The sequence below is a fragment of the Poromitra crassiceps genome (genome assembly GCF_964638095.1).
Source record: "Poromitra crassiceps genome assembly, chromosome: 2".
In the NCBI taxonomy this organism is placed as follows: Eukaryota; Metazoa; Chordata; class Actinopteri; order Beryciformes; family Melamphaidae; genus Poromitra; species Poromitra crassiceps.
In genome coordinates this window covers 16,476,185-16,498,232 of record NC_139624.1, presented here as the reverse complement: position 1 = coordinate 16,498,232, position 22,048 = coordinate 16,476,185, and the positions used below count along the sequence as shown (strand labels likewise).

The window sequence follows — 22,048 nt, the reverse complement described above, 5'->3', positions numbered from 1 at the left end:
AGTGCTAGGAGATGTTACTGTAACAGCAACACGAGTGTCTCTTAACAGAATGATGATGATCAGGATGGAGGTTTTCAGCTTTGTTACGGTCTCATTGTTGTTGAAATGCCTGAAATGTTCTATCATCTTCTTGGTCTTCTCCAGCACCTCATTAAGGTGAATGTTTGGTTTTTCTCTGCCTTCTTTCCTCACTCCACTTCATTTCTGTTCGAGGAAACAATGGCTTATTTGTATGTATGTATATACCACAGGTATGTTATGTTAATACATAGGAATGGGTGTATTACCCAGGCTTGTATGCATTCCTGGTATAGGGATTGGGTATGAGGGGCACTTCTCCAACTTTGCACATGTATCGCTTTTCTTTGCCTCTCATTACAGATATGAATCATTAGAATATGTGTTGGACAGACGTTTGATTTGGTTTTGAGACTATGTTTACACTGTAATGGAGACCCAACGGTCAGGTTGGTTGCAAGCTGACCTAGGATCAGTGCCCCTTGGGGATATAAATGCAGAAGGTCAGTGTCATGAGGCCAACCTCTTCTCAGGGCTCCAAACTGAGTGTTAGGAGATATGTTACTGTAACAGCAACAGGAGTGTGTGTAACGGAAGGATGATTAGTATTGAGGTTTTCATCTAGCCTTGTTACGGTCTCATTGGCCTGTTGTACTCTTCTTCTACAGCACCTCATTAAGGTCTATGTTCTCTTTTTCTCTGCTTTCTTTCCTCACTCCACTTCATTTCTGGTCTATTCTGTTGGAGGAAACAATGGCTTATTTGTATGTACGGTATGTATATACCACAGGCATATTATGTTAAAATGTTTTGTTTATTTGTCTCTCATTAAAGATATTAATCATTATTAGTCAGTGGGAATATTTGTTGGACAGGCAAAAATCATATTAAACTCATCTGACTGAGCAAGAGGGTTAGAGTGTCCAGAGAGAAGAAACATGAAGATGCATGCTAAAAGAACTGGAACTGGGCATGACCTCGGTATTTTCACACACACTTTTTTTTTTTTTTTTTTTAGAAAAATAGGCCGGGCCCCCAGATCTATTCATGATGTTTTAAAGCCCTCATAAATAACATGATATATGACAGTTCAGAAATGCAACAATTTGCTTCCTCTCTGTGTGCTATAGAAGGAAGAGAGATAACTCACCACAACATTTAAATTTTGCATTGGGGCTAGACTTTGGGGACAGTTCTATTGAAGTGAATGGGTAAGTAACTCCCCTGTAAGTGAATTGAGCAGTATTCTGCCATGTGACCTGTATGCAGAATATAAATTATATTATATGGGAAGACATTTATTTTTGGTATAATTTTAAAGCAACAGCACAGTAAAGAGGATATTAATCTAACATGATGTCTGTAGATCTAGCCTCTTAATTTTGCTCTCAAAGTGCACCAGATTGAAGCATTTTACTTTAAAATGGACACAATTTTCTAACCGGGGAGGCACAGCCCCCCCTGGGCACCCCACGCCGTGCTAAAATGACCTCAGTATTTCTCAAACCCTGGCTACGGGCCTGAGTAAGTGGCCCGGGATTCTCAAAGCCTGTGTTGAGGGTCACACAAACAAAAATGCACTCTTGAAGCTAAATACATCCAAAACCAATGAGTTAATTATTTAAATTTCGGACCGCCTTGATGTGAGAATGACTGTGATTGGAGAATGGTTAAACGATGAACCAAACAGAGGCTGTCAGCTGGTACAGCTGGGGCGTAGCCTATGACATGTCTTGAATGAACGCAGGCTTCACTATTACTGATCCATAACATTAATTAGAACAGGATGAAATCAAATGGCTACAATTATACTCCCCTTACTATTACAGAGCCAGAAATAAATGCTATTCACTTATTAACAGGTTTCCACAAACATATTAGCCATTGGTCATTTATAACTCACGTTTTACTAGCGAGGCTTTTATTGTGAAAATCCACACTTCCTGTTGTAGTTAACTATCTTAGCTTAACCTCGATATAAACGCAGGCATTAATAATCACTTCAGGAGGCTTGCTCCATAATAAAACATCATTCCACACAATACCAACAACAGGTAATGAATAATATAACATAAGAACATGTTCAGGACTCGACATGACATATTTAACCGACGTGCTGCGTCGTGGGCTGTCAGGTGAGAGGACAGGAGGATCATTAATTAGCGCATTTTTTTTTTGGGCCAGAAGCCAAGGTATGGCGGCTGCCATATCTTGCCATACTGAATTGACGCCCTTGCTCTCCCGTCTCTCCATAGGCTGGATGTCTCAGCCACGTGCCTGACACGAGCAGATTTGGGACCCCAGTGAGGAAGCCATCACCTAGTCTCTTAGAACAGACGAGTTGGCTTCCGCAATTTTCAAATGCTTCCGCCATACCGTCTGTACTTCGTGGGGGAGAGCCATGCAGAGTTCTGACATCTCCATTCACCCCAATGGACCAGTTTTTTTTCCAGGAAGTAGAAAGTGGAACTCTTGAGTAAAAAAAGCAGCACTGTCGAGTTGCAACAAAATAGACAGTGTTGTACTTTGAAAGGGTTTTTCATCCCTTGAAATTAATCAAATTGTACATTATCGGCTTTATTTTCGCATGCAAAAGTAGCGCGAGACCCATTCCTGGCCGTTCATTGGCTAATGAGTCTCGCATTTTGGTCCCCCGCTGACGCCACTCTCTTACTACCATGCACCAACCGGAATGGGAAGCAGAAAGGCGGGTTTTCCGCTCATTAGTCCAATCAGAATCGCAGAAAGGCGGGTCTTCCGCTCATTAGTCCAATCAAAATCCAATATGCCGCATTTTTCGTGGACACACGTGTCGTGATTGGTCGGATTCCGTCGAACTTCTTTCCTGTCTGAAGGTTTTTTCCCAACTTCCTTGTGCATGTTCTGGGGGTGTAACGTACAGACTGTATATAGCTGCATTCGCCGGATGTAGATGATACAGTCTGTTTTAAGAGACTAGCCATCACCCCCTCTCGGGGTTCGGTGTGATAAGCAGTCTGGACACTATGGGAGATATGACAGCCCCATCGTGACGACTTCCCCATATCCCTGTGGATAAAACTCATAACCCCGGTTTTATAATGTCGGCTGCAGATGTCAGTTTACGTAGAAATGTCATCTGGCCACTAGGGGGTGCAACTGCACCCCCAGTACAATAGAGAGCCGCAGTAACGAGTCCGGAAATCATCGATGCTAACAGCCCTGGTTCAACACAGTTTTCGCCTATGGGAGTTTTGAATGGGTTTTTGGCGCGATGCTTCTAATAAGCTCTCTGGGCAACGCTGGCTTAATCAAACGCGAAGCAGATGGTAGTAACATCATCTTCACACATGAAGACCACTTTTATGAGTTTTGAAGCTTTTATGTGCCGTTAAAAGGACGGCTAGCTAGCAAACGGCTAAATGAGACTACACTTTTGAGTCGATGGGGATATATACGTCAATAACGTCATCACTCAAAGGACGAACACGGAAATTCTTTCTCTCACCTGGTTCAGCCCCGTTCAGCCCGGGGTAATCAGTGCACACATCAACAACAGTCCAGGTTGAGTGCTAACGTGACGTGGAAGCCTATGCGACAGTGTGTAGTTCTGGATTAGCTTAGCTGGAGCATTTTACTTCTAGGGCTCGCATTTACGCTTCAAAACTCATGAAAGTGGTCCTTTACATTACATTACATTACGTCATTTGGCAGACGCTTTTATCCAAAGCGACTTACAATAACACATTTTTGTCTGCAATAGAACAATCAACTATGGAGCACAGTCTATGACAACTACAGCTTCTGAAGGAACAGTGGTACAAGTTTAGGTTAGTGGTACAAGGTTGGTTAGTTGTGTTTTTTTTTTTTTTTTTTTTTTTTTTTTAATATAAGGAAAGAGAGAGACGAAGTTAGATCAAGAAGGGCCCAGATGGAGCCTGAAAAGGTGTGTCTTTAGTCTTTTCCGAAAGATCGGCAGTGATTCAGCAGTCCTGACCGAAGGTGGAAGCTCGTTCCACCATTGAGGTGCCAGGGACGAGAAGAGTCGAGATCGGGATGAGCGACTTTTGAGCCCCCGTAGCGAAGGAGGGGCGAGGCGACCTGCACTGGTGGAGGAGCGAAGGGAGCGGTGAGAGGTTTGGAACCTGACCATGGATTGCAGGTACCGGGGAGCTGTCTGGTGTACTGCCCTGTAGGCCAGTACCAGTGTCTTGAATTTGATGCGGGCCGAGATGGGAAGCCAGTGGAGCTCCTGGAAGAGGGGAGTGACGTGAGAGAATTTGGGTTGGTTGAATATCAGACGGGCTGCAGCGTTCTGAATGAGCTGAAGCGGTCGGATGTCGGTGGCAGGTAGGCCGGCCAGAAGCACGTTGCAGTAGTCCAGGCGGGAGGAGACAAGAGACTGGACCAGGAGTTGAGTCCTCATGTGTCCTCATGTGTGAAGATTATCCCGCTGAACCTTGGTTCGCGTTTGATTAAACTTGCGTTGCCCAGAGACCTTATTTGAAGCATCGCGCCAAAAACCCATTCAAAAATCCCATAGACAGAAACAGTGTTGAACCAGGAAGTTCGGGACTTCCGCATTCAGCCTACAAAAATACGTCATCCCTGCGGCTCTCGATTGCCAGTGGCAAGGATTGTGCTGAGAAATAACTCAATTTTAAGAGAAAAGGTCTAGATTCTCTGATTCCAGCTTCTTAAATGTGAATATGTTCTGGTTTCTTTACTCCTGTATGACAGTAAACTGATATTATCTTTGAGTTGTGGACAAAACAAGACATTTGAGGGCGTCATCTTGGACTTTGGGAAACACTGATCGTCATTTGTTACCATTTTCTGACACCAAACAACTAATCGATTAATTGAGAGATTCATCGATTATGAAAATAATCGTTAGTGGCAGTGTCCTATTATTTAATCACACATCAATTCATCCTGCCAGACGTCATCTCATCTTGACTTGTTCTGAGCTGTAATGGTTCCAGCAGGCAACAACATATTTCATATAAATCAGAGCCAACTTGAACCTATCAAAAGTAATAATGATTTTGATAGAGGAAACATTAAAAAAGGCTCTTTTCTTGTCTTTTGTATCTCACACAGAAACAGTATCCAGTAAGCAATTAAACATGACAGACTCCAGCCAAGGTGTGGTTATGTTTTTATTTGTAAGTAGTTTGGAATCATACAACATAAATAAAAGGTTTCCATGACAACACATCCTCATCAACACCAGAGCCATACATCACAAGGATTAGACCAACCGTAGACCAAAACCCAGACCCAAATATTCTAGATTTCCCCCAGCTTACGTCCTGTTGCAGTGTTTGCTAATACAATAACTGACAGGACATAAGCTAGGTTCCAAACTGCTCCCTAGCAACACAATTCTGTGAAAACCGTCTACTCATTATACTAATCGAAGAAAACCAGCTTTAATCCTGGTTCTGATGGTGGAAGAGTAATAAGCTGGTGGAGCAGTGAGAACCTGGTCTAACCCTGGTTTCGATAGTGGAACAGTAGGAACTTTGGGTCTGCAAAGTTAGAGTAAGAACCCGCTTTAACCCTGGTTCTGATGGTGACAGTGAGAACCTGGTCTAACCCTGGTTCTGATAGAACCTGGTCTAACCCTGGTTCTGATGGCGGAATAGTGGGAACCTGGTCTAACCACGGTGCTGATGGTAGAACAGTGAGAACCTGGTCTAACCCTGGTTCTGATAGAACCTGGTCTAACCCTAGTTCTGATGGTGGAACAGAGAGAATCCGGTCTGACCCTGGTTCTGAACCTCCAACATGATTGTCTCTCTCTCCCTGTGTGCTTCACAAGAACATCGACGACAACATCAACAGCAAGAACAACTGAAGGAATAAATATTCTTCTCCTGCTTCCTCCTCTATGTACACTATGAACATCTCAGCCTCATGCTCTACTGCTGAGGAATGCACCATCAACACAAAACCACATACAAACAGAAAAACGCAACCTGAATGCAACACATGTGCAGGTGAAACCAAGTCACGTTCTGAGTTTAACAAATGACCGCAGCAAATATAGAAGGATTTGTTCTGGATTTACTCAGAAGATGACCTCGTGTTTTTCAAATCCAGTCTTTTGTCATCATTGGCAACGTCAAGGCTCAAACGCCACCGAAATGGATGGCCGGAGAGACGGTGACAACCAATATCTGCATACCTCTATTATGTTTTGAAATACAGTATGTTTTTCTTTTGATGTTCATTCCTCAATATTTAAAATCAGAAATTATTCTTTCCTCTAACATTTGACTGTTTGGTCTAGAAGTCATGTGACCAGAGGAGGAATCATGACGGAGAAACTCAATCACATGACAACTAGATTTAGATTAATTGATATTTGGGCTTGCAGATATCGTCCTGTTATACAAAAATGGGATCTGGTCCAGTTGTACAATATTGATTGGAGAATTTATTAATACTGCACCGGTTGTCTATGGGACGCCCTGAACCTGAATTTAAGGGTCAACATTTGAAGAGTTCATTCGCAAAAACAGTTAAATTCTTAAAATGAATAAACACCACCTTTTGATACTCCTTGGAGTGCACATAAAAACCATTGGGGTGATTTATACATACATTCAGGCGGGGTCTCGTCAGACGCGTGGTCATGGCGTCAGCATGGGGGAAATCCTCCCGTTCTTCCCAGCCAGCGTAGTTAGCATTTAGCTGCTAGCCCAGCCCAGGCAGACAGGATTGGGGATTCAACCACCGCAGTAAATGCACATCTGAACACACGTCTATGTACCTGCTCTTGAATCCCAAATCTACTGCAGAGCCGCAGCACCGTCCTTTGGTGAGTCAGCCCATCGAGAGATATGGGGGTTCCCCCCAACGTCTAGTCTCACGTGCCAGCCGTACTAACATTTTGTGGGCGTTCCCACACAGACTATGCGTGTATCTATGTGAAAATCATCAGGTGAAAATGTTTTAATTATGATTTATAATAAAAAATATATACAAAACACAAAATAATTACAATATAAATATATCAAAATATAATATAAAAGGATGAAAAACACAAATGGATATAGGCTACCTGTTTTTGCAAATGAACCAACTAAATTATCTCTGTACTCAGAGGGGCGTAGCTTAAATAAAAAAAAGTGGGTGGGTTTATACTGAAAGTGGATGTGGCTTAAAGACCCCCTAAAGTAATGTTTTAAGATGGATATAAACTCTCTACTTTGGATAATAATTTGTGTCTGATGATTTTTCACACACACACACACACACACACACACACACACACACACACACACACACACACACACAAGTTAAATTATCTGGTTAAAATCCTTAAAATGATTTCCGCTCCTTCTGCCACATTAAAAATTCCAAAGCAACCAATCAGGGTTATCTAGAACAGTGGTTCCCCACCTTTTTTGTCGTATGTACGCCCTTGAGCTATTTTGCCATGCCAATAGTACCGCTTCACTCATGCGAACAATTCTTTGCACGCAGTTGTGACGTGTGTGAACGGTGACCTCTTCACAGAGTAGCCTAACAGCTGACACCTGCCAGGGCGGGACTACTGGTAAGTTGCACATACCATTTTAGTAATACGCTTATGAAATTACTTGGAATAAGGTATGTATATCTTTTTAATCATTTTGGAAATAAATTGTAATCCCCAATCCTTCCATGTACCCCCTTGCAAGCTGCTCAAATACCCCTGGCTGGGAAACGCTGATCTAGAACAAGCCAATCACAGCATACAAACAAGGGCTTTAACTGGACAGGGATTGGCTACAGTATATGTGATGTCACGAATCATGCTAATTGAAAATCGCCTTTTCAGTGAGCTCAGAGAAACTTGCCACTGTCAGCAGACGATTGTGGAAACAGCCTTCTAGTGTCAAACTCTGCACAGACATCATTCTGCACAGTGAAGCTCAAACATCCACCATGAAGGAATGAGAAGAACAACTGATTTTTTTTACTTTAGAGGGTCTTTAAGTTTTTCAGTCTCAGTTTATTTATTTAAATAGGAAAAAAGCATACAAAGCTCATTCAAATATTTCTGAGCTGTTGCACCCCTTTTCACGGAGCTTGCCGACACATTTCCGATGCAAGTCGAAAGTGTGTCTCGAGAGATTAGCCTTAGCCTAACGCTAACGCTGACACTGAATATTGGGCATTGTTTGGCATGGAAATATGAAATGTGGACACAACAGGTCTCAGTAGCTTCAATCCCAAAACATGTCGAGCTTGTGAAAAGTCCCGGGAGCCTCGAGAGGCGTCGACACAGAGAATGTTTTGGTTCTTTCATTTCAGCTGCTTCAACAACAAACACAGAGAAAAGAAATGATTCAACAGCATCTGGTGCCACGCGGTGATTATCACTATTATTCATAATAATAGTGATAATAATAATGATGATAATGCTAATAATAAGCTTGTGAGTCGATCGGAGCTCAGCGATACAACTGACCTGGCATACTGGCATAGGGAGTGTGTGTGTGTGTGTGTGTGTGTGTGTGTGTGTGTGTCCATGCTCGCAGTCATCAGTTCAGAGTCACACGAGGCAGTGCAAAATCCTCCTCTTCTTCCTCCTCTTATTCCTGATTTCATCTCTAGTCCTTCTTCTTCTCCTGTTCCTCAGGGTTAGTTAAACCCTGAGGAAGGGCTCAGGGTTAGTTAAACCCTGAGGAAGGACTCAGGGTTAGCCTTAAAGGGATAGTTGTGATTTTGTTGATGTGGGGGTTGTATGAGGTACTTGCTGACAGTCAGTGTACTACATGCAGTAGAATGCAGCCAGCATGGTCCCAGTTTGGAGAAATGGAGCCCGGCCGCGTCAGGCAGGTAGAGCTGTCTGCTGAGTGTGAACACGGTCACAAGCAAAAACGTTAAAAAAAAAAAAAAACATAAAAAAAGAAGAAAAAAACATAAAATTCCTCCATACTGCTCACCTGGCTCACCTGGCTCACCTGCTCAAATCCAAGTCTCCAGTCTCCACCAGGCCTGAGATGCCTGTCGGCTGGTTTCTACTGCATGTAGTACACTGACTGTCAGCAAGTAACTCAAACAAGACCATCCAAACATCTATCCTTAGTTTAACTAAGCTCACCCTGAGAAAGCACCCAGGGTTAGCTTAGTTAACCCTGAGCCCTCAGTCAGTAGCTGATACCCTCCTCTTCCTCCTCTTCCTCCCATCAAACTTGGTACATCTTCATCTGAAGGAGAGAAGAGGCTAAGCAGAGCTGAGATACTCCAGAGCCACTTCATAACAGAACTTATACTGCTCCTGTTGGTGGAGACAGAGGGAGAGACAGAGGGAGAGACAGAGAGAGAGACAGAGGGAGAGACATGGGGAGAGACAGAGAGAGAGACAGAGGGAGAGACAGAGGGAGAGACAGAGGGAGAGACAGAGGGAGAGACAGAGGGAGAGACAGAGGGAGAGACAGAGAGAGAGACAGAGGGAGATGGAGAGTGAGAGACAGAGGGAAAGACAGAGAGAGAGACAGAGGGAGATGGAGAGTGAGAGACAGAGGGAGAGACAGAGGGAGAGACAGAGGGAGATGGAGAGGGAGAGACAGAGAGAGAGACAGAGGGAGAGACAGAGAGAGAGACAGAGGGAGAGACAGAGGGAGAGACAGAGGGAGAGACAGAGAGAGAGACAGAGGGAGAGACAGAGGGAGAGACAGAGAGAGAGACAGAGGGAGAGACAGAGAGAGAGACAGAGGGAGAGACAGAGAGAGAGACAGAGGGAGAGACAGAGGGAGAGACAGAGAGAGAGACAGAGGGAGAGACAGAGAGAGAGACAGAGGGAGAGACAGAGGGAGAGACAGAGAGAGAGACAGAGGGAGAGACAGAGAGAGAGACAGAGGGAGAGACAGAGAGAGAGATGGAGAGTGAGAGAGACAGAGAGAGAGATGTACGTCAGCGGGGTTAGACCGAACTTAGGCTCCGCCCACAATCATATGTTTTCCTTCTAAACCGGCGTGTGAAAAGGAAAGTCATCTCTGTCCACACAAACATGCCGAAAACACACCCCAATCTGCTCACATGCACTGGGCATGAGCATGCCAGTGTAAACAGGAAGCAGATTGTCTACTCTGAGGTTGGTTTGCGAAGTGAAATGGCTAAACTCAGTCTAGCTGTCGTAAGTCTTTTTCTCTTCTTTCTGATTCATCTTTATGGATTATTATTTTGATGGCAAATTGACAAGAAGACTGCCTACATGTGAATCTTGTGTTTCTAGAATGGTCATAATTGTTCAGTTTAATTCAAACTGCTAATATGTAGATTTCTTTAAGGAAGGCTTTGCAGATTTTCAACCCGCGTTGTATCGTTACAATGTGGGTAATATACTGTATGGAGATGGGTGTGTGTTTACATTGTCTTCATGTTTTCCTGCTCAGAGAGCTCTGCACTTTATCCCGTGTCAGAATGCCGCTAAACGCGTCATTCTGAGATGGAAGCGACCAGATGTTGTGCTCGAGGGCGGCTGTTCCAACGACAGATTGTTTATTTTGATTGTTTCTGTACGCGCAACATCCACACAATCACACCGAGAGCCTTAACGAGCGTTAATTACCCATACCAGCTGACGGGGCGGAGACGGTAAACACCGTCTATCTGCTTATATTACCAACATTGTAATGATACAAAGTGGGCTGAACATCGTTTTGTCACTACAGAGACACCAGCTAACTGCTAAGTATGATAAGCTTCTCTGACGTTGACGGCTGTTGGTTATTGGTTTGAGTAATGGTTTAATAATTTGTATTGATTACTGACAGTGGCTAATTATCATATAATTGTACTCCGTTTCTAATGGCAGTATGCAGTAAATGTTTGGCCCTTTGTGTTCTTTAAACTACTTTGTTAATTAAACAAGATGTTTAGCATCATATAACCACAAGAGTCTGTTTCCACCTGTCCACGCTAAAGCAGAAACTGTGAGCAAGGCGTAAACGTAGCAAAAGTTAAAGGAAAACTAAGACATATTATAGTGTGCATATAGCCTTAGCAAAAGTAGTAGTATTACTCTGTGTGTGTGTGTGTGTGTGTGTGTGTGTGTGTGTGTGTGTGTGTGTGCGTGCGTGCGTGCGTGTTCGTGCGACCGTGCATGCGTGTGTGTCTGTTACCAGCAGGTCCACCATGTTGGGTTTGTTGTTCCTCAGTGTTTTGACGGCGTGGAAAACATCGACACATCGCTGCTGACGCAACATCTCACACACGATACTGATGCTGCAGAAGACCCCAGAACGACCTCCTCCGTTACTGAGGAGAGGAGAGAGGAGAGGGGAGGAGAGAGGAGAGAGGAGGAGAGAGGAGAGAGGAGAGGAGAGGGGAGGAGAGAGGAGAGAGGAGGAGAGAGGAGAGAGGAGAGGGGAGGAGAGAGGAGAGAGGAGGAGAGAGGAGAGGAGAGGGGAGGAGAGAGGAGGAGAGAGGAGAGGGGAGGAGAGAGGAGAGGGGAGGAGAGAGGAGAGGGGAGGAGAGAGGAGGAGAGAAGAGAGGGGAGAGGAGAGGGGAGAGGAGGAGAGAGGAGACGGGAGAGGAGAGTGGAGGAGAGAGGGGAGAGGAGAGGGGAGAGGAGGAGAGGAGTAGAGAAGAGAGGGGAGAGGAGAGAGGAGGAGAGTGGAGGAGAGAGGAGAGAGGAGAGGGGAGAGGAGGAGAGGAGGAGAGAAGAGAGGGGAGAGGGGAGAGGAGAGAGGAGGAGAGGAGAGAGGAGGAGAGAAGAGAGGGGAGAGGAGAGGGGAGAGAAGAGAGGGGAGAGGAGAGGGGAGAGGAGGAGAGGAGAGAGGGGAGAGGAGGAGAGAGGAGGAGAGGGGAGAGGGGAGGAGAGGGGGGAGGAGAGAGGAGAGAGGAGGAGAGAGGAGAGAGGAGAGGAGAGGGGAGGAGAGAGGAGAGAGGAGGAGAGAGGAGAGGAGAGGGGAGGAGAGAGGAGAGAGGAGGAGAGAGGAGAGGGGAGGAGAGAGGAGAGAGGAGGAGAGAGGAGAGGAGAGAGGAGAGAGGAGGAGAGAGGAGAGGGGAGGAGAGAGGAGAGGGGAGGAGAGAGGAGAGAGGAGGAGAGAAGAGAGAGGAGAGGAGAGGGGAGAGGAGGAGAGAGGAGAGGAGAGTGGAGGAGAGAGGGGAGAGGAGTAGAGAAGAGAGGGGAGAGGGGAGAGGAGAGAGGAGGAGAGTGGAGAGAGGAGAGGGGAGAGGAGGAGAGGAGGAGAGAAGAGAGGGGAGAGGGGAGAGGAGAGAGGAGGAGAGGAGAGAAGAGAGGGGAGAGGAGAGGGGAGAGGAGGAGAGAAGAGAGGGGAGAGGAGGAGAGAGGAGGAGAGGGGAGAGGGGAGGAGAGAGGAGAGGGGGGAGGAGAGAGGAGAGGGGAGGGGGGGGAGAGGGGAGGAGAGAGGAGAGGGGAGGGGGGGGAGAGAGGAGAGGGGAGAGGGGAGAGGAGGAGAGAGGAGAGGGGAGGAGAGAGGAGAGGGGAGGGGGGGGAGGAGAGAGGAGAGGGGAGGGGGGGAGAGGGGAGGAGAGAGGAGAGGGGAGGGGGGGAGAGAGGAGAGGGGAGAGGGGAGAGGAGGAGAGAGGAGAGGGGAGGAGAGAGGAGAGGGGAGGGGGAGGAGGGGAGAGAAGGGGAGAGGATTGAAAGTAAAAAGGTAGAGATGATGAGATGCAGAAGAAGAGAAGGGTAGTCGAGGTAGACAGTAAAAGTCTGTTTGCACCACTAGATGGAGACAAAACATCACTAGTGAACAGAGGGGAACCATTTCAGTTCAGCATTGATAGAAGTAGTACTGTATAATAAGTAGCATCAGTAGAGGGGGAACTTGACCAAGAGATGATGGAAGAGATATGGCATAAGACATAATGTGCTCATACCCATAAAGTCACACATTCTAATTGGTGGAGAGCATTCCAATTATTCCAATGGAAAGTAATTGTTTTTAGAGACCTGTTATTCTTGTTATTCTTGTTTTTAGGCCATATGTTTTTTACGTTCTTGATCTTGTGTTATTTATTACTCTTGGAAATACATTTATTTTATGATGTATTTGGATGTCCCTGCTTTTTGAAATGTTTCAGCTTTATAGCCCTGTTTTTATGTTTCCTTTTATTTACTGTAATTTATGTTGATTGTAACCTGGCTTGTAATTGCTGCCTTCTTGGCCAGATCACATTCGCAAAAGAGATCTTGTATCTCAAATGTCTTATCTGGTTAAATAAAGGTTAAATAAAAAATAAATAAAAAAGAACCCTTCAAATTGTGGCAAAAATGAATCCAAATTCAAATGTCAAAAACGAAAGACATTGTGGAAAGACGTCTTGGACGTTGAGTCCAACGACCCAGAGACCCTCTGGAAGCTATTCTAGAGGTCCTACCTGAAGAGCTAGGGGGGCAGAAAACAAACATACTGTATCTCTTTCAAGCATTGCTGCTGGTCGCAGCCAAAAGAGCAATAACTTTGAGATGGCTCAATACGGAGCCACCAACTTGGGAAGAATGGATATGCATAGTTAGATTTATCTGCAATATGGAGAAAATAACATACATGCTAAGACTCCAACACACTTAATTTCATGATAAATGGACAATTTGATGAAAAAAGATGAAGTTGAAATGGGACCAAATAGCTCTCAATATTTCATGATCTAACCACCTTGTACAATAGACCAATAACTAGATTAAGATTTATGTCTCAAACCCTTGGTTCTAGTCGTCCGGGTAACGTAGCGGTAGATTCCCTGCCTACCAACACGAGGGTCGCAGGTTTGCGCCCCCGCGTTAGCTCCGGCTTGGTCGGGTGTCCATACAGGCACGATTGGCTGTGTCTGTGGGTGGGTGGGAAGCCGATCTAAATGAGTTCGGGCGTGGTTTCATCTGAAACTGGGTTGCCAAACGGATCGCTGCACTAGCGCCTCCTCTGGTCGGTCGGGGGCACCTGTTCGGGACGGAAGGGAACTGGTGGGAATAGCGTGATCCTAGCGTGGTGCTAGCATGGTGCTAGTCTACGGCTCTCCCCAGATGGGCAGAGGGTGGAGCAGCGACCGGGGCAGCAGGCGGGAGAATTGGCCAAGTAGCCGACAATTCGGGAGAAAATGGGGGGAAATCAGAAAGAAGAAAGAAAAAACCTTGGATCTATAGTGTTTTTGTTTCTTTCTCTTATTTTTTCTTTCTTGTTGTTTGTTTGTTGTTATATATTCTGATGTATGTGTACAATATTACAACTTACCATATGTATATTATGTTCGTAATCCTAACTGAAAAGCCTTTTTTCCCTTTAAGATGTATGAGTATGTCCTCTAGGCATAAATATGTATTTGATGGGATGTATGCACAAAATGTGAGAGAGCTATGAGTAGAGGAGAACCGGAGGGGGGGGGGGGGGGGATTGAGTGTGTGTGTGTGTGTGTGTGTGTGTGTGTGTGTGTGCGTGTGTGCATGTGTGTCTGTGCGTGTGCGTGCACACTCCTGCGTGTGCATGTGTGTGTAAGAGAGAAGGCAAACTTCAAAAAGGGTGATTGAGAGTGGTTGGGTGTGTGAGAGAGGGTGTGTGAATGGAGAGGAAGGGCTAGTGGAAGAGACCTAATGTAGAAGGTTGGGCAAAGTAATGAAATGTACAGTGATTTGTATTAAGTGCTCACACACACATGTGGATTAACAAAGAAATTTAAAAAGAGAACAAATAAAAACTTGAAAAAATAAAATAAGTAGTAGTAGTAGTTGTCCCACCACTAGATGGAGACAAAACATCAATAATGAGCACAGAGGAACAAACAGAGTGTGTGTGTGTGTGTGTGTGTGTGTGTGTGTGTGTGTGTGTGCGTGCGTGTGTGTTCTTACAGGCAGTGCACCACAGTGCGCCCCTCCCCCCCGTCGTACTCGTCCTGCCATTTGTCGACCTGATGGACGAGTTTGAGGAAGGAGCGCTTGTTTGTGGGCGTGTCGCGGTACATCGGCCAGCCCAGGAACTGGAATTGCTGCACCATGCGGTACCCATCCTGGGGCTGTGGACACAGGAAGGACAGTGAGCTCAACACAAACACAGCCTAAACCTAAGACCTGTCACACAGGAAGGACAGGGAGCTCAAAACAAACACACCCTAAAACTAAGACCTGTCACACAGGAAGGACAGGGAGCTCAAAACAAACACACCCTAAACCTAAGACCTGTCACACAGGAAGGACAGGGAGCTCAAAACAAACACACCCTAAACCTAAGACCTGTCACACAGGAAGGACAGGGAGCTCAAAACAAACACACCCTAAAACTAAGACCTGTCACACAGGAAGGACAGGGAGCTCAAAACAAACACACCCTAAAACTAAGACCTGTCACACAGGAAGGACAGGGCGCTCAAAACAAACACACCCTAAACCTAAGACCTGTCACACAGGAAGGACAGGGAGCTCAAAACAAACACACCCTAAAAGAACCTGTCAGACATCAACAGTATAAATTCTGTCAGAGCGCAGATAGGAAAGTAAAGATGTAGGCTAGGGTTTGAATTAGGCTATACTGCTAGACAAGTAGGGCCACCGTTTTTCAATTGAGAGCCAAATCCCCAACCCAACATGATGCATGTTTGTGCTTCAATGAGCTGAAGACTGACTGTGTCTTTAGCCCTATGTCACACATGTTAAGACTGAGTCCAGTTACACAAGGCTATGCTATGCAGCACATGATTGTCGACGGTAAATCAAGAGTTTCTAGTCACAAGTTACACAAAAGGTTTAAAATGTGCTATATCTTAGAGACAAATTAATCACTGTATTAGTCATGTTAACAAACAGTGCCACAGGCACATCCATTCATCATACTGTACAGTAGCCTACTGTATGCTAGAGTAAAAAGCATTGATATAGACTGTACTAGACATAACAACCACACCAGTGACAAGACAGTGACTGAGCTGGACTACAGGTGTTTTGATACTTGTATTTGGCTATACTAGCATGATAAACAATTGAACATTTTGTAATTTCATCCGGAGGAAGTGGCCCCAGATCACATATTTAAAGATATTAAAAATGCTTAGTACAGAATTGATTTGATGACTAATTCAGAGCCACCTTTAATAAGAAGCACTCATTGTTTATTTAAAGTTGAGGATCTCCTTTTTCCGATTGCAATTTCTGTTAATTGAATTTCAGTTTTTAATGGTATCAAATCAATTAGTAAAGTGGAGATAACTATAGTCAAAGTGCCTCTATGCATTCTCCAATTAATTAATTAACATTAATCGTCCAATCCTTTCTACTAGAGTGGAGGATCTCATTATAACCGTCCGTAGCGCACAAAAGGGGCCTGAAAGAGGCGCATATGCCACTTCCCCACGCACAAGTTGTGATCTATAAAACAAACTTGAATGGGAGAATGTGCGCACCTGTGCGTTAACTTTGATCCATGCACATTTTGGAGACAGTGGGAAACGGTGACTGGGATGGTAAAGTAGGCCAAAAGGCTAAAATCAAGCAAACGTCGTCTTTACACTCAGTTAATTTCCAGGCCGACTCCACATCAAGTTACCCCTCTAATAATAGTCTATATTTATTGTCGGAAGAACGCCTAAAATAGCGTCTTTGTTGCTTTATTTCCCAAGCGGATCAGCTGTCCAAAAAGCGTCTACAAACATGTCATTAGCTGACGTGGTGTCAATTAGTCATAAGTAGCCTACGTACATTAACGTCTTTTAGCAGAGACCCAGTTTGTCACAATTAAATCAGACAGATTCGAGGTGTTAATCATAGGCACTTGGACTGGATGCCGGCAAGTAATAATGATGTGTTTTAACGCACGCGCACGGGGCCACTGTCACACACTGATCACTGTCACACACTGATCCTAAGTTTTCATACTGTAACTTTCTTCTCCAAAGAAAATTACAGGGGGTGTTTTTGGGGAGCTTGGCAAATTCTTGGGGCAACTCTAGCGCCCCCTTGCCACCCCGCCTGTGTCTGGCAGAGGAAGAAGAGGCCACTTGAATCAAACACACCCTGGCCTACACTTTGTCAGATGGGGGCAGGATAGGGCGTTGGAATCAAACTCACCCTAACTTGAAGAATGTCCAAGGGAGGTGTTTCAATCAAACACACCCTAACCTAAAACTGGTCAGATATCAGCAGAAGGAGAAGTTTTAAATTAACCACCCCCAAAACATATACTCTAAGAACGTGGGGATGAGGTCAAAATTAAAATCAAACACACCTAAACTTTGTCAGGTTTACAGTATTCAGACAGTAGCATTTGGAGCTCAAACTTAAAAACGCCCTAAGACAATCTCTGACAGAGGGAGGAGAGGAACTTCAAATCAAACACACCCTAACTTCAACATGAGGCTGGTTGGACACGAGTACGTCCTCAGTCCTGCCCAGGTGTGACCAGCACCTTGCTTGGCCTGTTGCATGAGGGTTAGAAAAGTTGTCCCACAGCATACAATTCTAAATTGAGACATGTGCTGTGGGTTCAAATAAAACTCATCCTGACTTTAACTTAGAGGGAGGAGAGGTAGTTCAAATCAAGCACACCCTAATCTAGATTGTGTCCTTTATAGTATTTAGACCGCTGCACAATACAGTTGTGTCCTGCTGCTGGGGGGACACAGTGTTAATGAATCAAACACACCCTGAGCTAGATGACGTCAGACCGAACGTGCAGAGAAGGTTCAAATGAAACGCACCCTACAGTTTGACATAGGACACAGCTGGGCTGCCTGAGAAAGGGGGGAGGAGGAGTACAAATCAAACATCAGATTGTGAATCTGGGAGTATTGGGGCAGAATGGGAGCTGATGTAAACTTATGGAGTCATGGAGGGAGCAGAGGAGATCAAAATCAAACACATCCTGAGATAAACTTGGCCAGACAGGGAGGAGAGGAGATTTAAATCAAACACATTTAAACCCAAATGTTACCTGACACAGGGAAGAAGGAGATTTGGATCAAACACAAGCTACACTTTCACAGACAGACAGAGGGGGAAATGAGGTACAAATCAAACACACCCAAAACCAAACTATGCCTGGCAGGGAAGAGAAGAGGTTAAAACCAAACACATTCTCATCTGCCGAGAGGGAGGAATGGGTATTAATTAATACACAGGACAAGATGTTACTATCCCTTGTGCCAAAATCTGAGGAAAAACACATTTAGAAGCCCAATCCAGAATAAAACAAGCTAACAGGCTAACAAACTAATAAACAAGACACAAATCACCAGTTACCTACCCTAGCCAACAGCTGTATGAAGCATGTCATTGGGGTTTTCAAGTGGGCACCTTCCTTCACCGATGTTTCGTTAAGTTAGGCCCACGACACCTCAAGAAGGCTTAACGGTGTAATCCAGCGTCCTGGAAACACCCCCCTCCATGCTACCACCGCACAACTGCATATTACCTCACTATCTAAGCCTAGCTATCCAGGTCGAGATAATGGGAGTTAACATCAAACACACCCAAACATGAAAGATGGTCGAATGGGGTTCACACTGACCAAGGGAGGAGAAAGGGTTGAAATGAAACGCACCCTAGCCTTGTGTGTGTGTGCATGTGTGTGTGTGTGTGTGTGTGTGTGTGTGTGTGTGTGAGAGAGATTTTGTGTGTGCGTGTACAGGTTAAGTGTGTGTCTAGGTGTGTGCATAGGTGTGTGTAGGTGTGTGTGTGTGTGTGTGTGTGTGTGTGAGAGAGAGAGTGTGTGTATAGGTGTGTGTAGGTGTGTGTGCGTGCATGCGCGTGTACCCTGGCTGTGTTATAGATCCTGAAGATGCGGCTGATCACGTCTTCCTCCAGATCAGCAGAAACAAACTCGACTTGCAGAGAGCCCAGACGATGGAGACCGTTCTCTGGCCAGTACTGAGGACAGAGCTGGAGAGAGAGAGAGAGAGAGAGAGAGAGGGAGAGAGGGAGAGAGGGAGAGACAGAGAAGACAGAAAGAGAGAGAGAGAAAGAGACAAAGTGAGAGAGGGAGGGAGAGAGAGACAGGGAGATAGAGACAGAGAGAGACAGAGAGAGAGACAGGGGGAGACAGAGAAAGACAGAAAGAGAGAGAGAGACAAAGTGAGAGAGGGAGAGAGAGACAGGGAGATAGAGACAGAGAGAGACAGAAAGAGAGAGACAAAGTGAGAGAGAGAGAGGGAGATAGAGACAGAGAAAGACAGAAAGAGAGAGACAAAGTCAGAGAGAGAGACAGGGAGATAGAGACAGAGAGAGAGGTAGGGAGAGATAGACAGGGAGAGAGAGAGGTAGAGAGATGGAGAGAGAGTAAGATTAAAACCCAATCCCAATACACCCCTTGCCCCTATTACTTAGCCCTAACTGCAACTGTTGTAACGTTACATCGTTAAAACAGTTGTAAAGTTACATCGTTACAACAGTTGTAAAGTTACATCATGTGTGCATGTCAGTCTCATTTCCCTCTATGATGATACATAGATCTGATGTCCGTCTGACTCCTGATGACGGCTCTCAAAGGGTTAACCCAGGGGTTCTCAACCCGATTTTGATGTCACAAAAATCTAGGGACCCTAGACATTCAAATTCCAGTACACCGTCGGTAATATCATCAGTGACATCGTCAGTGATGTCACATGTAACAAACAGTGTGCTTCTTTTCCCCCTCAGAATTCTTTAATTAAATCTGAGAATTCTGACTTTAATCTCAGAAACCTGATTTAAAGTTATAATCTCAAACATTTTCATCTAAAAAATAATAGTAATTAAAGTCACTATCTGATAGTGAGCCCATTGACAGTGTGGATCTCACCTGCAATTACCACTCATCGCCATAGGTGTCACCCAAGAGAACAAAACAGAAATCTTAGACTTAGAGATGATCACTTTCACTTTAAACTCAGAACTAAAAAAACTACCCTAATCATCTTTGCTACTTTTGTGTGGTGTTACTGTATTTATTTACTTTTTTAATTCAGGCGACCTTATTTGAATTCCAGGCAACCCCACTTAGGGTCGCGACCCTAAGGTCGGGAACCACCGGGTTAACCCATTTCATAAACATGTCAACCACTAGCCCTTACTCTGTTCAGAGGGCCAAGTGTGTGTGTGTGTGTGTGTGTGTGTGTGTGTGTGTGTGTGTACCTGTGCAGGGTCCACATCGTTTAGCATGACGATGGAGGTCACGTGATAATCGAGGACGAGACGCCAGAAGTCCTTCACTGTGTTTGGCAAAGGATGCTGGGTAACTATGAACGCTGACGGCTGCTTGTAGCTCTGCAACAGCAAGCGCGCACCCACACACACACACACACACACACACACACACACACACACACACACACACACACACACAGACACAGTGGTCAGACTGTGAACAGGACTCTCAGAGAATCAATGTGAAGTCCTGGTCTCAGACCTGAAGTCCAGCCCCTCCCCTCTGAGAGAGAGGGCCTGAAGTCCAGCCCCTCTCATCTGAGAGAGAGGACCTGAAGTCCAGCCCCTCTCATCTGAGAGAGAGGACCTGAAGTCCAGCCCCTCCCCTCTGAGAGAGAGGACCTGAAGTCCAGCCCCTCTCATCTGAGAGAGAGGACCTGAAGTCCAGCCCCTCCCATCTGAGAGAGAGGACCTGAAGTCCAGCCCCTCTCATCTGAGAGAGAGGACCTGAAGTCCAGCCCCTCCCATCTGAGAGAGAGGACCTGAAGTCCAGCCCCTCCCATCTGAGAGAGAGGACCTGAAGTCCAGCCCCTCTCATCTGAGAGAGAGGACCTGAAGTCCAGCCCCTCCCATCTGAGAGAGAGGACCTGAAGTCCAGCCCCTCCCATCTGAGAGAGAGGACCTGAAGTCCAGCCCCTCCCCTCTGAGAGAGAGGACCTGAAGTCCAGCCCCTCCCATCTGAGAGAGAGGACCTGAAGTCCAGCCCCTCTCATCTGAGAGAGAGGACCTGAAGTCCAGCCCCTCCCATCTGAGAGAGAGGACCTGAAGTCCAGCCCCTCCCATCTGAGAGAGAGGACCTGAAGTCCAGCCCCTCCCCTCTGAGAGAGAGGACCTGAAGTCCAGCCCCTCCCCTCTGAGAGAGAGGGCCTGAAGTCCAGCCCCTCCCCTCTGAGAGAGAGGACCTGAAGTCCAGCCCCTCCCATCTGAGAGAGAGGACCTGAAGTCCAGCCCCTCCCCTCTGAGAGAGAGGACCTGAAGTCCAGCCCCTCCCATCTGAGAGAGAGGACCTGAAGTCCAGCCCCTCCCCTCTGAGAGAGAGGACCTGAAGTCCAGCCCCTCTCATCTGAGAGAGAGGACCTGAAGTCCAGCCCCTCCCCTCTGAGAGAGAGGGCCTGAAGTCCAGCCCCTCCCCTCTGAGAGAGAGGACCTGAAGTCCAGCCCCATCCTTTTTGTCTAGGTTGTTATTAGAGTTTTCTCCACCTGTAGCCGCCGGTCCGCCATGTCTCAAGTTTCACTTTTGAAACGGTTAGCCAATCAGAACAGAGGGTTGTTAATATTATTGAGCCTTAACAGTGACAGAAGCAGCCTGGTCTTGGTAAGGCTCAGAGGTGTGTGTGTGTGTGTGTGTGTGTGTGTGTGTGTGTGTGTGTGTGTGTGTGTGTTTGGTGTGTGTATGAAGCATCGCGCTAGTTTATGCAAGACACGGAAGTCACAGGCCACACCCCCGCTGTAATCAGCTGACAGCCCACTGATTGGATCAGCATTTCTATTCATTCACCAATCCCATCCATTCTCACCACAACGCGGTCCATTTAAATACGGCTCCCTGGTTTCTACACTGATCTGTGCTACTCTAATGCTGCCGCACACATCATAGTCTCAGGTGGACAGACAGACCCACCGTCGACGTCAGCAGAGCTTCCAGCGACTGAGGGTCTGACTCACAACCGTCCAGATGCTGCAGGTGAAATCTGGCTGGCTGGGCTGTGACGGAAGTCCTATATGACAGTCCGGCAAGGAAACACGTTCAGTAGAACAACGTGAAGAGACTTAACTGTGAAGCGATAAAAGGAGCGACTAAAAAGTAGCAATAGAGACACTGCATGAAATAGGCCACGCCCATCACGGGGGAAAAGCTCCGTTCATTTCCACACACCAGCGTCATTTTCCTTGAATTAAACATAGCTAAAAGCTGTTGTG

General features: G+C 45.9%; 1 protein-coding gene across 1 annotated transcript in view; it reads right to left on the bottom strand.

The window, feature by feature from the left end:
• Positions 1 to 9,223: 9,223 nt before the first annotated feature.
• The window catches only part of LOC310798616 (receptor-type tyrosine-protein phosphatase mu-like), a gene marked incomplete at both ends in the record, with an annotated part of 303,831 nt that continues 291,006 nt past the window's right edge, over positions 9,224 to 22,048 (bottom strand). Inside the window, 5 exons of the mRNA XM_083661159.1 lie at positions 9,224 to 9,277; positions 11,124 to 11,259; positions 14,810 to 14,973; positions 18,701 to 18,826; positions 20,057 to 20,188. Of these exons, the coding sequence (XP_083517285.1) occupies positions 9,224 to 9,277; positions 11,124 to 11,259; positions 14,810 to 14,973; positions 18,701 to 18,826; positions 20,057 to 20,188 (612 nt within the window). The remainder of the gene's footprint in view (positions 9,278 to 11,123; positions 11,260 to 14,809; positions 14,974 to 18,700; positions 18,827 to 20,056; positions 20,189 to 22,048) is intronic.